General features: G+C 38.0%; 3 protein-coding genes across 4 annotated transcripts in view; 1 reads left to right on the forward strand and 2 right to left on the reverse strand.

The window, feature by feature from the left end:
• DST (dystonin) overlaps positions 1–16,118 on the reverse strand; it is a 1,587,602-nt gene that overhangs the window by 1,101,420 nt on the left and 470,064 nt on the right. The gene's annotated exons all lie outside the window — the stretch shown is intronic.
• The window catches only part of PRIM2 (DNA primase subunit 2), a 311,497-nt gene that overhangs the window by 263,329 nt on the left and 32,050 nt on the right, over positions 1–16,118 (forward strand). The window contains exons 11-12 of the mRNA XM_050788782.1: positions 4,027–4,153; positions 10,499–10,581. Of these exons, the coding sequence (XP_050644739.1) occupies positions 4,027–4,153; positions 10,499–10,581 (210 nt within the window). The remainder of the gene's footprint in view (positions 1–4,026; positions 4,154–10,498; positions 10,582–16,118) is intronic.
• Positions 1–16,118, reverse strand: part of LOC126953305 (60S ribosomal protein L21-like) — a 710,657-nt gene that overhangs the window by 174,931 nt on the left and 519,608 nt on the right. The window lies entirely within an intron of this gene.

The raw sequence follows: 16,118 nt of genomic DNA on the forward strand, positions 1-16,118 counted from the left end.
GGAAATGTTCTATCTTCTGGTAGGGGTGTGGGTTGTATACATATAGTCACTTGCCCAAACTGATCATCCTATAGACTTAAGATGTGTGCATTTCACTATATTTCAGTTATAATGTCAAATTTAAAGATCTCACACAAAAAATAGCAAGATATTTTCCTATCTCTTATTCTGACTCTCTTTCTGATTCTCTTGAAGTATTGGATGGCCCAGTCCCACTATACTGAGCCAGTTTTTGGAAGAAAATAAAATGTATTATTTTACTATCTTTTAATGTATCCACTATACTCTATATAAAGGGCATCGTTTAAACTTTTTCAGCCTTTGTTGTTGTTGTTACAGTGAAGAAGAAAAGCTATCCAGAAGAACAAAATAGCACAACAGTGTAAACTTGCAATGATTTGGCAAGTTTTTGAAGTTATTTAATCCTGATAAGTTAAAATCCCTTGAAGCATATTTATACATTCATCTTTCCAGCCAGCTACCGCTTATTTGCTCTTTCATTCAAGTGAAGGTTATTGAGCACCTCCTATGAGTAGAGGTTTTATCAGATACCGAGTGGGCATGCTATGATGAGTACACAACCAAGTCCCTGCCCTTAACAGCATTCCTAGTGTAGAAGTGATAAATACAAAAATAAATTCCATTGCAACAAGAAAAGTACAGCACTGTACAAACTGCTGCTGTGCATTCTTTTGAGGAGGCAACGTCTTCTGCCTTGGGTGCTTGGGAAGATTCCACAGAGGAAGTGACATTTGAGCCAGTTTGTATGAATACTTAGAGTTGTGGATAGGAGTTGGAAGAAGGGGGACATTTTAAGATGATTAGAAATGTAATTGAATAGTTCAGTGAGTCTTTTATCCTCCCTAAACCTTTAGGTAAAGGTTCAGTTAATATCTACTGAAGTAGAAGTCTTTTGCAGTAGCACAGTCAGTGTTTCAACTAGGAAATAGAAGTCTTTTGCAGTTGCATAGTCAGTGTTTAAATTAGGACACCAAAATGTTTTCCTTTTTCTCCCTCACCAATAGCAGCTAATATTTATTGAGAACAAAGGATGTGACAGGTACTCTGCTTAATGTTTTAATTTAATTTAATCTTCATAGCAATTTAATGCATTAATATTACTGTCCCTATAGATTAGGAAAATTGAGGATTGAAGTAACACCCTTTATAAGTGGACAGGCCAGGGATTCTTTCCCAGGTTTCTCTGCCCCCAAAGCCTGGGATCTTTAAAAAGCCTACTCTATGTGTGTTGCTCTTAGTATGAGCCCAGAGAAAGCAAGCAAAGGGCAACTCTGAAGTGTCTTGCGATCACTTAAAAGAGGGGGGATTTACCTGCTTTCCAAAATACGGCCTGCCCACCTTTTGTATTTAAGTTTTAGTTCATTGCCAATATGTATAATTATTTATAAACTCAAAATAATCTGTTTTAGTTTTATTCCTATCTACATGACACTTTTTGGTGTTATGCTTAGTAATTTCATGTATGAAAAATTGCCAAGTAATCATTCTGTAAGCTTTCTAGAGTATCCATTTTATAAGTTAAAGAATCATGGCAGTAAAAACTGTAAGCTCTTTCACTCTAATTATTAGGCTGAGAGCCTTGAAGATTTTGCCCTTTGAAAATGACTTGTTATTTGAGCAATCTGGCTTCTCACTATTTAACAAGTGTTGCTTAAAGCATCATGTAGGAACATTTGACGTGCTCCACAGCCACTCACAGCTTCTGATCATTCTGTTTGTGACAGCCTTGAGAGATCACTGAGTGGTAGTTTAAGATTGTGCTCCAGTATAAAAGTGGCAAGGTTTGTCTTTTAAACAAACATGTATTTTTTTCAGAGTAGAAGATAAATTTTTTGCTACATCAGTCATTTGCCATACATTTTAGATACTTGGTTTTAGATTTGTAGTTTTTGCCCAAATGACCACTTAACATGGGACACCTACCCTAACCCCTACCTCTTTCCCAGGAACGTTAGATTTTTGTCCAAGATTCTACCCGTATTGAATATTACCTCTTGCCAGATATCTTGTCAAAGGTACATTGTCTGTTTTTGGTTGACCAATGGGGTATGGGTTGTTATGCCAGATGAGTGTCACGTAGTAGTGGAATTAGAAAATCATCAACCAAGGGCCTGGCATAGTGACTCACATCTGCAATCCCAGGGCTTTAGGAGGCCAAGGTGGGAGGATTGCTTGAGGCCAGGAGTTTGAGACCAGCCTGGGCAACATAGCAGGACCCTGTCTGGTGACACACACCTGTAGTCCCAGTCACCCAGGAGGCTGAGTTGGGAAGATCACTTGAGCCCAGGAGTTTGAGGCTACAGTGAGCTATGATCATGGCATTGCACTCCAGTCAGGGCAACAGAGCAATATTCTATCTCTAAAAAAAAATTAAAAATTAAATTTAAGAAGTCACCAACCATCAGGCATTGGAAAACATTTAATGGAAGCAGAATAATGGGATGATAGCCTTCCTAATGCTGTAGTAGACAAAGGAGTACTTCACATTTTTTCCTCCATGCATGCTGGTACTGAGGTGGGTGCAAAGATCCAATAGACAGATCTTACCTCAAAGAGTTTATGGTCCTGGAAGAACTAATCACCTATGTGAATATGTGATTAATAGAAAGTAGCATGATAATGTGTCATAAAAGAAGTAAAGTGCCATAAAAATCAAATATGAAGATAAATCTTCTAGAAAAGTATAGGTATAAGTATAGGTAAAATGCTATTGAAATATGTGGGAAGAAGAGATTACTTCTGATTTTAGACCTCAAAACGAAGTGTCATTTAAAATGGAGTCTGAGAGAAGTTATGTCCTAAAAAGATTTAACTGGAAGCTACTATTTTTAAATGTCTTATTTCTTATTACTAAGAAAGTGTGGTATTATGGAAAGAACATGGGCTTTGGAATCAGACTTGTCTGTACATGTCTACCATTTAATAACTGTTGTACATCACATTGCTTCATTCTTTGAACTTCGGTTTTCTCAAGTATAGCATCATAGAGGAGTTGTGATGATCTAAATGATTAAATGGGATTACACTTTTAAAAGCTCCTAGCAAAATGCCTGGCACCTGTTCACTTTTCATTATATGCTGGTTCCTTTTGTTCTCCTGTCTGACCCAATTCAACGTCCGTTCTGTCCCATTAGCTTGTTTTATGAACATGGAGGCAAGGATTCTGGGTAGGAGGCAGTTGTAGTACTTCATTCATTAAGCATTTCTTGACTACTTTGTATAGTGGAAATCCAGAGGAAGGGATGATGATGATGATGATTATTATTATTATTATTATAATTTTGAGACAGGATCTCACTGTGTTGCCCAGGCTGAAGTACAGTGGCACAATCGTGGCTCACTGCAGCCTCAACCCTACAGCCCAATCGATAATTCTCCTTCAGGCTCCTGAGTAGCTGAGACCACAGGTGCATGCCACCACACCCAGCTAATTTAAAATTTTTTTTGTAGCAATGGGGTCTCACTGTGTTGCCCAGGCTGGTCTTGAACTCCTGGGCTCAAGCGATCCTCTTGTCTTAGCCTCCTAAAGTGCTGGGATTACAGGCATGAGCCACTGCACCTGGCCTAGGATTAACTATTTTAATAGGCATTTAGGAAGTAGAATGGATAGATATGGGAATTCAGGGAGAATTAGGAGAAGGTGGATAGAAAAGAGGCTAAACTGGTTTTCTTCTAGTATAATCTTTGGAATCAAGCTAAGAAGGGCAAATCGATTATTCTTCTCAGGAAAATATTTTCTTTATCTTTAAACATATAGATAACATTAGCTGTCTTCTACCTGAGAAATTTGTTTTCTATAAGTTTTTTACCTTTTTTTAAAAAAGAAATTATTTGTATCATAAAGGACTTAAATAATATATATGGTATGAATGTACATCTGCCCATGAATGCTGAATTTATTCTAGAAAATATCACTTTGCATTCTTTGATTTTAGCTTGCTTTGCTGACCTCACTAGTATAATCATTGGCTGACTTTGTCTCTTTTTCTATTTTCTCCCAATCAGTTTGATAAAGGTTACTCTTACAACATCCGTCATAGCTTTGGAAAGGAAGGCAAGAGGACAGACTATACACCTTTCAGTTGTTTGAAGATTATTCTATCCAATCCACCAAGCCAAGGGGATTATCATGGTAAGTGCCTCCACTGGATATGTTGTCCAAGTACAGAAATCCAAGAGCTCTGTTAGAAACCCTGAAATAATGTAGTGGCTTTTTGCATTACTGTCAGGAGCTAGTTTGTAGCTTATGTCAGTCATCACTGTCAAGCTAGAGCTCCATCACTCTTAGAGCAATTTGTCTTATTGCTGAACTAGGTCAGGCAAGAGAAATTCATTCAGCTGCACTTCAGTTTGTGCTGGATTAGGCTTTTCAGTTCTCTCTTTCCTCCTTCCTGCTGTTCTCTGTCTCCTTCATCTTCTGCAGTGTTCTGCAAGTGCCTTAGAGGGCTGATATAAGTTTTACAAAGGTTTTTGAAATTAGAATATTCTAATTTTGGAATGGTAGATTCATTAATTTTCCAAAGGCTAACTACTAAGGAAAAGTGTGAGGTTTTTTTCTTATCACCATCAGCTGATTAACCAATAAAGATTAAGTGGTATCAGCCATAACTATCAATTTGCGAGTTATTTAAAAAGAAAAACAGAACATCTCGTTTGTCTGGTATGTCCAAGAATGATTTAACGGTTCATATCAGTAAATTTTCTGGATTATCAAAGCTTACTACAATATGTATCAAAACTTCCTTTTGTTTTAGAGTCTTAAACACTTTTTAAAAGACTGCATACTTTCGGGCTGTTAAAGATCAAATAATCATAAGCAGTATTTTTAGAAAGATATTCCATGTGTCCAAGTCATTAAAAAATACCTATACATTCATTAGTTTAATAGCTGAAGAAGTGGCCAGCACTAGTTAGATAGATAGATAGATTAGATAGATAGATAGATAGATAGATAGATAGATAGATAGATAGATAGATGTAGATACAGATGATTTTTTTTTTTTTTTGAGACGGAGTTTCGCTCTTGTTGCCCAGGCTGGAGGCAATGGCGCGATCTCAGCTCACTGCAGTCTCTGCCTCCCGGGTTCAAGCAATTCTCCTGCCTCAGCCTTCTGAGTAGCTGGGATTACAGGCACCCGCCACCATGCCCAGCTAATTTTTTGTATTTTTAGTAGAGATGGGGTTTCACCATGTTGGCCAGGCTGGCGGGCCTCAGGTGATCTGCCTGCCTTGGCCTCCCAAAGTGCTGGGACTATGGGCGTGAGCCATCGCACCCGGCCTGGTAATATATATTGAGTGGTTTTTATCACTTATGTCAGAGTCCCTTGAGGTGCTTTTTTAGAAATGCAGATTCTCAGGGCTCACCCTCAGTCATATAAAATCAAACTTTATTTGCAAGTACACTGGGTGAGTTTTATGTTTTCTAAAGTTTGAAAGCCATGGATCCAGATACTTCTGTTGAGGAAGCCTGAAGCTTTTTTTTAGCCTAGCAGCCATATCAGGCAGTCAACTTATGATTAAGCTTGTGGCCAAGTAAAACTCCCAGGGATTTGTCTGCAAATTTCCAGGTTCTAGCATTTGTCTCTTAATTAGTTGGTTTTCATTAGCTTAAATGCAAAACTTTATTTCTGTTAAGTTGTATCTTGTTATCCCAGTGCATTCTGTTATTATTTTGTTTCTAAGTTCAACTCTGTCAGTCAAGAAATATTATACTCAACACTCAATGAACTCATTATTTGTTGGAAACATTTACTTATCCCTTTTTAAAAAAGTAATAAACTTAATTTTTTAGAGCTGTTTTAGGTTCACAGCAAAATCATGTGGGAAGTTCAGAGTTCCCATGTACTTCCACACCCCAACACATGCACAACCTCCTTTGTTGTCGGTATCCCACACCACACTGGTGCATGTATGTATTACAATCGATGAACCTACATTGACACATCATCATCATCCAAAGTCCATAGTTTACATTAGGGTGAATTCTTGGTGCTGTATATCACATGGGTTTGGGCATGTATCTACCATTGTAGTATTCTACAGAATAGTTGCACTGCCATAAAAATCCTGTGTTTTACCTATTCATCCTTTTCTTCCTTGGTCTCTGGCAACCACTGATCTTTTAACTGTCTCCATAGTTGCACCTTTTTACAGAATGTCATCATACGGCATATAGCCTTTTCAAATTGACTTCTGAACTTGGTAACATGCATTTAAGTTTCCTTTATGTCTTTTCATGGCTTGTTAATGGATTTATTTTTTGCACGGAATGATATCCCATTGTCTATATGTACACAGATTATTTATTCATTGACCTTGTGAAGGACATCTTGGTTGCTTCCAAGTTTTGGCAATTATGAATAACCTGCTGTAAATATCTGTGTGCAGGTTTTTATGTAGATAGAAGTTATCATTTCATTTGGGTTAATACCAAGTCACATGATTACTGGATCATAAAGTGGCACAGTGGCTGTACCATTTTTCATTCCCACCAGCAATGAATGACAGTTCTTGTCACTGCAAATTCTTACCAGCTTTTGGTGGTGTCATGTTTTGGATTTTGGCCATTCTAATAGATGTGTAGTGGTATTTCTTTGTTGTTTCCATTTACAGTACCCTACTGGCATTATGTTGAAGTCTTTTCATAAGCTTACTTGGCTTCTGCATATCTTCTTCGGTGAAATGTCTATTCAAGTCTTCTGCCTGTTTTAAAATCAGGCCATTTTCTTATTGCTGAATTTCGAGAGTTCATTGTATATTTTGCAGAACAGTACTTTATCAGATTTGTCTTTTGCAAATGTTTTCTCCCCATCTATGCTTCTGTTCTTTTCTCTCTTTTTTCACCTTTTGGGATTTCAGTTACACACGCATTCTACCTTTTATAGTTGTCCCACAGTTCTTGGGTATTGCGTGTGTGTGGTTTTTTTTGTGTGTTTTTTTTTTGTCTTTTTTCTCTGTTTTTTAGTTTCAGAAGTTTCTATTTGTCATATCCACAAGATCCAAGGATTTTCCCCAGCCATGTCCAGTCTACTGATGAACCCATTGAAGACATTCTTCATTTCTGTTACAGTGTTTTTGATCACTAGCATTTCTTTTTTATTCTTAGAATTTTCATCTCTCTGCTAGCTGGTTATTCTAACTCATTTATTGAATAGGGAGTCCTTTCTCCATTGCCTATTTTTATTGACTTTGTTGAAGGTCAGATAGTTGTAGGTATGCTGTCTTACTTCTGATTCTCTATTCTGGTTCATTAGTCTATGTGTCTGTTTTTGTACTAGTACCATGCTGTTTTGGTTACAATAGCCTTATAGTATAGTTTGGAGTTAGGTAGAGTTACAATAGACTTATAGTATAGTTTGGAGTTAGGTAAAGTGATACCTCTGGCTTTTTTTTTTTTTTTTTGAGACGGAGTCTCATTCTGTGGCCCAGGCTGGAGTGCAGTGGCACCATCTCGGCTCACTGCAAGCTCTGCCTCCCGGGTTCACGCCACTCTCCTGCCTCAGCCTCCCGCATAGCTAAGACTACAGGCACCTGCCACCATGCCTGGCTAATTTTTTGTATTTTCAGTAGAGACGAGGTTTCACCATGGTCTCGATCTCCTGACCTCATGATCTGCCCGCCTCAGCCTCCCAAAGTGCTGGGATTACAGGCGTGAGCCACCGCGCCCGGCCAGATGCCTCTGGCTTTGTTCCTTTTGCTTAGGATTGCTTTGGTCATTTAGGCTCTTTTTTAGTTCCATATGAATTTCAGAATAGTTGTTTTCTTATTCTGTGAAAAATGACATTGGTGGTTTGATAGGAATAGCATTGAATCTGTGCATTACTTAGGGTGGTATGGCCATTTTAATGATACTGATTCTTCCAGTCCATGAGCATGGAATGTTTTTCTGTTTGTGTTGTCTCTAATTTCATTCAGCAGCGTTTTGTAATTCTCCTTGTAGAGATCTTTCACTTCCTTGCTTAGATGTATTCCTAAATATTTTATTTATTTATTTTTTGGTGGCTACTGTAAACGGAGTTGTGTTTTCGATTTGGCTCTCAGCTTGAACATTGTTGGTATATAGAAATGCTACTGATTTTTAAGGCCGGGTGTGGTGGATCATGCCTGTAATCCCAGCACTTTGGGAGGCCAACACGGGTAGATCACTTGAGGTCAGGAGTTCAAGACCAGCCTGGCCAACATGGTGAAACCTCATTTCTACTAAAATTAAAAAGTAGAACAAAAATTAGTCAGGCATGGTGGCGTGCGCCTGTAATTCCAGCTACTCAGGAAACAGAGGTTGCAGTTAGCTGAGATGGCACCACTGTACCGGGTGACAGAGTCTCTGTCTCAAAAAAAAGAAATACTACTGATTTTTGTATATTAATTTTATATCCTGAAACTTTGCTGAAGTCATTTATTAATTCTAGGAGCCTTTTGGTGCATTCTTTAGGGTTTTCTAGGTATAGAATCATATCATCAGTAAACAAAGATAGTTTGACTTCTTTTCCTATTTGGATGTCTTTTCTTTCTTTCTTTTGCCTAATTGCTCTGGGTAGGACTCCCAGTAGTATTTTGAGTAAGAGTGGTGAGAGTGGGCATCCTTGTCTTGTTCCCATTCTCAAGGGGAATGGTTTGAGCTTTGGCCCATTCAGTATGATGTTGGCTGTGGGTTTCTCTTAGATAGTTCTTATTATTTTGAGGTATATTCCTTTGGTGTCTACTTTTTTGAGGGTTTTTATCATGAAGGGATATTGGATGTTTTATTTTTATTTATTTATTTATTTTTTGAGACGGAGTCTCGCTCTGTCGCCCAGGCTGGAATGCAGTGGCACGCTCTTGGCTCACTGCAAGCTCTGCCTCCCAGGTTCATGCCATTCTCCTGCCTCAGCCTCCCAAGTAGCTGGGACTACAGGGGTCTGCTGCCATGCCTAGCTAATTTTTTATATTTTTAGTAGAGACAGGGTTTCACCGTGTTAGCCAGGATGGTCTCGATCTCCTGACCTTGTGTTCCGCCCACCTCGGCCTTCCAAAGTGCTGGGATTACAGGCGTGAGCCACCTCACCTGGCCGGGATATTGGATTTTGTTGAAAGCTTTTTCATTCTATTGAGAAAATACAGTTCATTCTATTGAGAAAATACAGTTTTTGTTTTTAATTCTGTTTATGTGGTAAATCACTTTTATTGATTTGCATATGTTGAGTCAGACTCGCATCCCAGAAATAAAGCCTATTTGATCATGGTGAATTAGCTTTTTGATGTGCTGCTGGATTCAGTTTGCTAGTATTTTGTTGAGGATTTTTGATTCTATGGTCATCAGAGATATTGGCCAGAAGTTTTCTTTTTTTCATTGTGTCTCAGATTTTGGTGTCAGGGTGATGCTGGCTTCATAAATTGAGTTAATGTGGGGAGTCCCCCCTCCTCAGTTTTTTGGAATAGTTTTAGTAGGATTGGTACCAATTCTTCTTTGTACATCTAGTAGAATTTGGCCGTGAATCTACCTGGTCCAGGGCTTTTTCTGGTTTATAGGTTTTTTTATTCCTGATTCAGTTTCAGACCTCATTATTGGTCTGTTCAGATTTTCACTTTCTTCCTACTTCAGTCTCGGAAGGTTGTGTGTTTCCTGGAACTTAGTCATTTCCTCTAGATTTTCTAATTCATGAAAAATGCACAATTATTTCTAATTAACTTACAGATCTATCATCTGTATGACTGAAAAAAAAAGACTTTTCTGTATTAAATTTTTAATAAGTATTTTGACTTACCATTGCAGTTTCTTATTAAAATATCTAAAATTTTCTAGATTTTGTCCTAAAACAACTTTTATATTTCAAATTCTTCTGTATTCTTGTTTATGTGAATATTTCTAGTGGTCTATCTTTATTTTTCATGAAATAATATAGAGATGACATGTATCCACTATAAGTTGTTTTTCTATGAAATAGTTTATTTTTTCATCTGATTGCCATCCATGATTCTTTTACATTTTTATAGATTCTACGCTTTAGGAAATAGGCATGTAATTTACATTTGAAAATGATGTTGAATTTTTTTCTTTCTCAGAGTTTGCATGTTTTTCATTTTATTTACATTATCTACCTTCTCTCATATGCCTTTTACATAATTTTTAGACTAGAATATAAGAAGATTGTATAAAGTTTTAAAATAAACTATTATGCAGCTAAATTGTGATTATTTGTGCTTGTTAGCAAGGAGTGTAATTAAAGTTGTTTTCCCTCTTCCTGTTGAATGGACATCTTAGCCTGAGAATGCTGCAATGTTTTATGTAACTCTTGAGCCTGGAGTGCCCTGATAACCATATAGCTAAGTAATCATTTAGATAAAAAGAGGAAAGCAGTTGTACCCATGGGCAATTACCTTTTTTATTAATAAACTGTTAGACAATTAAGGGGAGCTTAGATGGTCTCTTGAGTGTGGTATTGTACTAAGTTGTGGGTAAATAACCTTGTTTGTGTGCTGGCTTATTTTCTGTTGTCAGGGTGCCCATTCCGTCACAGTGATCCAGAGCTGCTGAAGCAAAAGTTGCAGTCATACAAGATCTCTCCTGGAGGGATAAGCCAGGTAGGTCATATTCTTCTCCCTGTATCTGCAGTAACGAGGCCTCAGACAGATCTCTTGGTTTTATTTAATGTTCTTGCAGTGATGCTGTGTACTACTTGTCAGGCCTCACACCAGACATCTTATCTTCAAGACGAATTAAGTTAAAACCTTGACTTACCCGGTTTAGACTCTTTGGAAATTCTAGTTCTTCTGTCTGCTAAGCTGCATTTTTATTTTTCCTAATCGTAAAGGAAGCTGGAAATCTTCCCCCCCACCTCAATTTGTTTTACTGTCTCAACTGAGGACTACATCTTTAAAAATAAAATTTTTGAGCAATGCATGGAAGCTTATTAATGAAGCTGAAAATTAATGACATTATATTTCATTTTGGGAAATTGCTTTCTGAGCAGACGATAATGTAGTACGTACTGGCTGAAATTTCTGATAGGCATCAGTTACTGCTGTGTTTCATCTACACTTCTAATGGTGGACCTAATCGTTTGTCAAAATACTTTGTCTTTTGAACAATGGAAATGCTCAAATTGTGAAACCAAATGTCAAAGACTACATTTTTTAGTCAGTCTACCTTAAAAAAATTAATATTGTGACATAGCAAAGACTATTTTCTATAGTGTGCTTTCAAGTTTACTGGAATTTTGAAGGAACTGGGGAAGAGCTTCTGCTTCCTTAGCTTAAGAAGAACATTATATATTTTAGAGTTAGAACATCTAAATCATCATACATGTTTAAATTGTTATTTTTATTTAAAGAAAATCATTACTCTAGACAACTTTACTGCTTCTTCTGTGTCCAAAGTTCAGATAAGAGATAACAAACCTTGCACAGTTTTTTAGTACTTCGAGCAAAGCAGTGTTCAAGGTGCCATGGGGTATGCAAGGAAGAATCAGATGTAAATCCTGCTCTCACAAAACCAGTGTCTGAAAACAAAGAAAAAACATAAACCAAGTGTCATGAGAGGTACACATAGACTGTCTTTGGTCTTCTGATGAGGGAAAGATTATAACCAGCTGAAGAGGTCAAGGAACCCTTTATGGAAGAGATGCCCTTTGAATTAGGCCTTGCACTAAGGTTGGGAATTAGGGAGAGAGAATGCACAAATGAAAGACTGGAGGCGTATTAGGATTTCAAGCTTAGGATAATGGTGGCACCAATACATAAATACTAATAGGTAACTTAAAGGAAGTATAGTTGGTTTTGGTTTGAGTGACTTAATTTTAGTGGTTAAAAACTGCTGCTAACAAATTTGATAGGGAATCTGGAAATAAAGAATTATTGACCTTTTTTTTTTTTTAGCAATTGTAAATAATCACCTTTTTGAAAACAATACAAGTTCTTAACATATCTATGTTAGCATATTATGTCTGCATTTAAATGGCATTAATGTGGGTTTGGGGCATGAGGAAATTTAGAACTAGAAATCTGACGGTCTTTTCAGTTAGAATTGTAGCATAGGGAGAAGGCCATTCTCTTTTATGGAGTCCTAAGTCAGTGGTAGAACCAAAAATTGAAGCCAGAGTTTCTGACTCTTAATTTTTTTTTTTTTTTTTTTTTCCTGAACTCCACTCTACTTTAGAGCTTATTATCATGAGTTTGCTGGGAGAGAGAAGAGGTAGGGAGTCAAAAGCTGTGTTTCAAAATTGTAATCTTGGCCAGTCCTTCTCTCTGTGAAGCATTAAAAGGAGGTGGGATCAATGAAGACTGAACAGAAATGGGAAGAGAGGGAGAAAATACATTAGGGAAGTGAAGTATCACAAAAGTCAAGGAGAAAACTTTGAGAAGAGAGTAAGTTCCACAGAGTCCCTGTAGCAAAGATTTTTTTCATGAAGAGAACTGAGAAAAGGTGGTTGGATACGCTGAGAGGATTCTTTGACTTTGACTTTGGTGAGGTGTCAGTAAAATGGTGGAAACCAAAAACAAGATTATACTTGCTTAAAAAATTAATGAAAGAAAGACAGTAAATAACCTTTTCAAAAAATGTGTCAGGCCAGGTGCAGGGGCTTGTAGCTGTAATGCTAGCACTTAGGGAGGCTGAGGCAGGCAGATTGCTGAGCCCAGGCATTCAAGACCAGCCTGGGTAACATTACAAAAACCTGTCTCTACAAAAAATACAGAAACTTAGCAGAGTGTGGTGGCATGCAACTGTAGCCTCAGCTACTCAGGAGGCTGGGGTGGAAGAATCACCTGAGCCCAAGAAGTTGAGGCTACAGGGAGCCGTGATCATGCCACTGCACTCCAGCATTGACAATGGAGTGAGACCCTGTCTCAAGAAAAAAGATAGTGCCAGTAAAGGGGATGCTAGAGTGGTATTAGCTTAAGCATCATGGGATTGTTCATTTCTGGGTTTAAGACCTGAGCCTATCTGTAGGAAGAGGAGAAGAAAAGAACTGTCAGAGAGGGGTGGGCTTGATGAAGATATAAAAGAAAGAAAATCTCTCTCTAACCAAGCAGAATTAAGCTCTTTCCTTTATACCATGACTGTTTGCCTTTAGCTCTTAACATTTGTTACCCTTGATTGTAATGATTTGTTTACCTGTTCATCTTTCCCAATAGTTTGTGAGTTTCCTGAAAGGAGGACTGGATTTTTACTTAACTTTCTGTCTCATAGTAATCCAATGAGTTACACTTGTTAGGTGCTTTTAAAATGTTGGAAGAGTGAATGGGCATATTTAGGTATGAGGTGGATCCTAGAGTGTGCATGGTAGTATGCAGAGAGAGGCAAATAAAAGACACAAGTGAAAAAGTAACTTACTGGAGGAAGGACGATATGTACTTGAACCAAAGGATGGTGACAGAGAAAGGCATACCCCTCAGCAATGTGAGAATATAGAGGAAATAGTTAAGACACAGCAAAGGGAAGTTGATGGAGTGTATCAACTGGTCTTACTCTTCCTTGTAAATAAAGGTCATCAGCTGGAGAGTAAAGGGGTTATGAATGATATTCTCCTTATAGAAAATATTAGAAACTACCACCAACAAATGTGATAGGGAATCTAGAAGAAATTAGAGGTGTTTTTTAGCAGTCATAAAGAATCTCCTTTAAAAAAAAATCTTACTATATTAACATTATCTCAAGAAAACTAATGTTTATAGTTAATAGTAATGACCATGTTTGTATACTCTTTGCTTTTGACTCCACTGTATTTCTCCATTTGCCCTTGATCCATAAGTATACCCCTTACTTAGCTGATGCTGGTTAGTAATTTTCACATTACCCTTTAGACCTGCATTGTAACCTTTTATCTGAGATGAACACAGATGTATAGTGCATGCGGGCAAGCTGTAAATAATATTTTGCTTTTATTTGATGTCTTTATTGAGTGGATCTCACTAAAGTGAAGCAGCTGGTGGACTGTATTCTAAAGGGCAGAGAGTTAATGAATGAAAATTCCATGTAAAACATTTTGATAAGGTTGAATTTTTCAGGTTGGCCTGAGTGCAGATTAGATCTTGAAAACTCCAAGTGTACATGAAAATATCGAATGAGAGTTAAGAAAAACATCATTAAAATGTACGTAAGGTAGAACTCAATGTGATTATTTTTATCTCAGAGAAAACTACTTGAAAAAGATACCTTCAACTATAGGAAACAGATTTTTTTTTTTTTTTTTTTTTTTTTTTGAGGGAGAGTCTCACCCTGTCTTCCAGGCTGGAGTACAATGGTGCTATCTCAGCTCACTGCAACCACCGGTTCACGTGACTCTCCCGCCTCAGCGTCCTGAGTAGCTAGGAATACAGGCACCCTCCACCATGCCCAGCTAATTTTTGTATTTTTGTAGAGATGAGGTTTCACCTTGGGTGATCTGCCTGCCTTGGCCTCCCAAAGCGCTGGTATTACAGGTGTGAGCCACCACGCCTGGCCAAGAAATAGATGTTTTAAGTAATCAAAATGTTGGTGATCAGAAAAGGGATCATTGTGACTCAGCTGGCATTGCTGATTTTTTTTTTTTTACAAAGCATCCTTGTAGGATCACATTTCATTTTCCTTTTTAATTAACCTTAATAGTATTACAAAATCACTGAAAATTAATGAGCTTGGTATCCAGCTTAAGAAACAGCAATTAAACAGAATATGGCCAAAGAAAATGGTTACCCCTGCATTTATTCCCCTCTCCTCCCCGAAAAGAGAAATACACAGCAGTCAATTCACCAACACGATATAAAAATTATAAATATTTATGCCCCAACAACATAGCTTCAAAATACATGAATTAATAACAGAGAACTGAAAAGAGAACTAGACAAATCCACAGTTATATTTGGAGACTTCAGCACTCCTCTTAATAATTAACAGAACAAGCAGGCGGAAAGTCAGGAAGGATACAGAAGCCTTGAATAATACTGTCAACCAACTTTACCTAACTGTCAACCAACTCTACCTAGTTAACATCTGTAGAACATGTTACCCAACAACAGGAGACATGAAGTAGTAACCCAGGTAGATCATAGTCTAGGTCTTCAAAATCCATTACAAATGTAAATAATGTGATAAAAGCCACAATTATGTTATGGGTATGAAATTCTAACCCTTATCCCTCTGAGCTCCCAGTACCTAGCACAGTATCTGGTCCATGTTAGGGACTGTGAAGGATCTGAGATTTTACCCTACTTGCAAGCTAAGAACTTAGCTGCCACACTTTTATGGATTCTGGCAGAAGACACGACAATTCCAGCAATAGCAGTATGTCAGCCTTTTCTTGCATTCATTCCTTGAACCCTACTTCCCACAGAGCAACATGAAGGCCAGGTACTACCTGCACATGCAGTGGCTTGTGTTAGAGGAGAGAAACCCTGAGTTTAGGGAATCTGAACTTTTTATTATGGACAGTAAGTATGTCCACTCTTTTTTATTATTTATTTTTAATTAATTAATTTTTTGAGAAAGAGTTTCGCTCTTGTTGCCCAGGCTGGAGTGCAATGGCATGATCTCTGCTCACTGCAACCTCCACCTCCTGGGTTCAAGCAATTCTCCTGCCGTATGTCTCCTGTTTAATCCAGTGGAAGGTACTATTGTCTTCCAGGGGTGTTCATTATATCAGAGGTCCCCAACCCCTGGGCCATGGACTGGTACTGGTCCATGGCCTGTTAGGAACAGCAGGAGGTGAGCCAGGGCCAGCAAGCATTACTGCCTGAGCTCCACCTCCTGTTAGATCAGTGGCCATGTTAGATTCTCATAGGAGCCCGAACCCTTTTGTGAACTGTGCATGCGAGGGGTCTAGGTTGTGTGCTCCTTATGAGAATCGAACTAATGTCTGATGATCTGAGTTGGAACAGTTTCATCCTGAAACCACCTCCCCACCCTGGCCCGTGGAAAAATTGTCCTCCATGAAACTGGTCCCTGATTCCGAAAAGGTTGGAGACCACTGCGTTACATGAACATCCTTGAAAAAGGAGTCTGGAGTAAAAGCCATTGTTGCCTCTATTTGCAAAATGTTCAGAAATTTAAGACTACTGGAAAATTATTTATCAGGCATACATAGCTGATGACCAGTGAATAATAGATATGCAATCTATATTGGTCATTTCTTATTGGTACCTCA

This window comes from Macaca thibetana, chromosome 4, assembly GCF_024542745.1.
Source record: "Macaca thibetana thibetana isolate TM-01 chromosome 4, ASM2454274v1, whole genome shotgun sequence".
Taxonomy (NCBI): Eukaryota; Metazoa; Chordata; class Mammalia; order Primates; family Cercopithecidae; genus Macaca; species Macaca thibetana.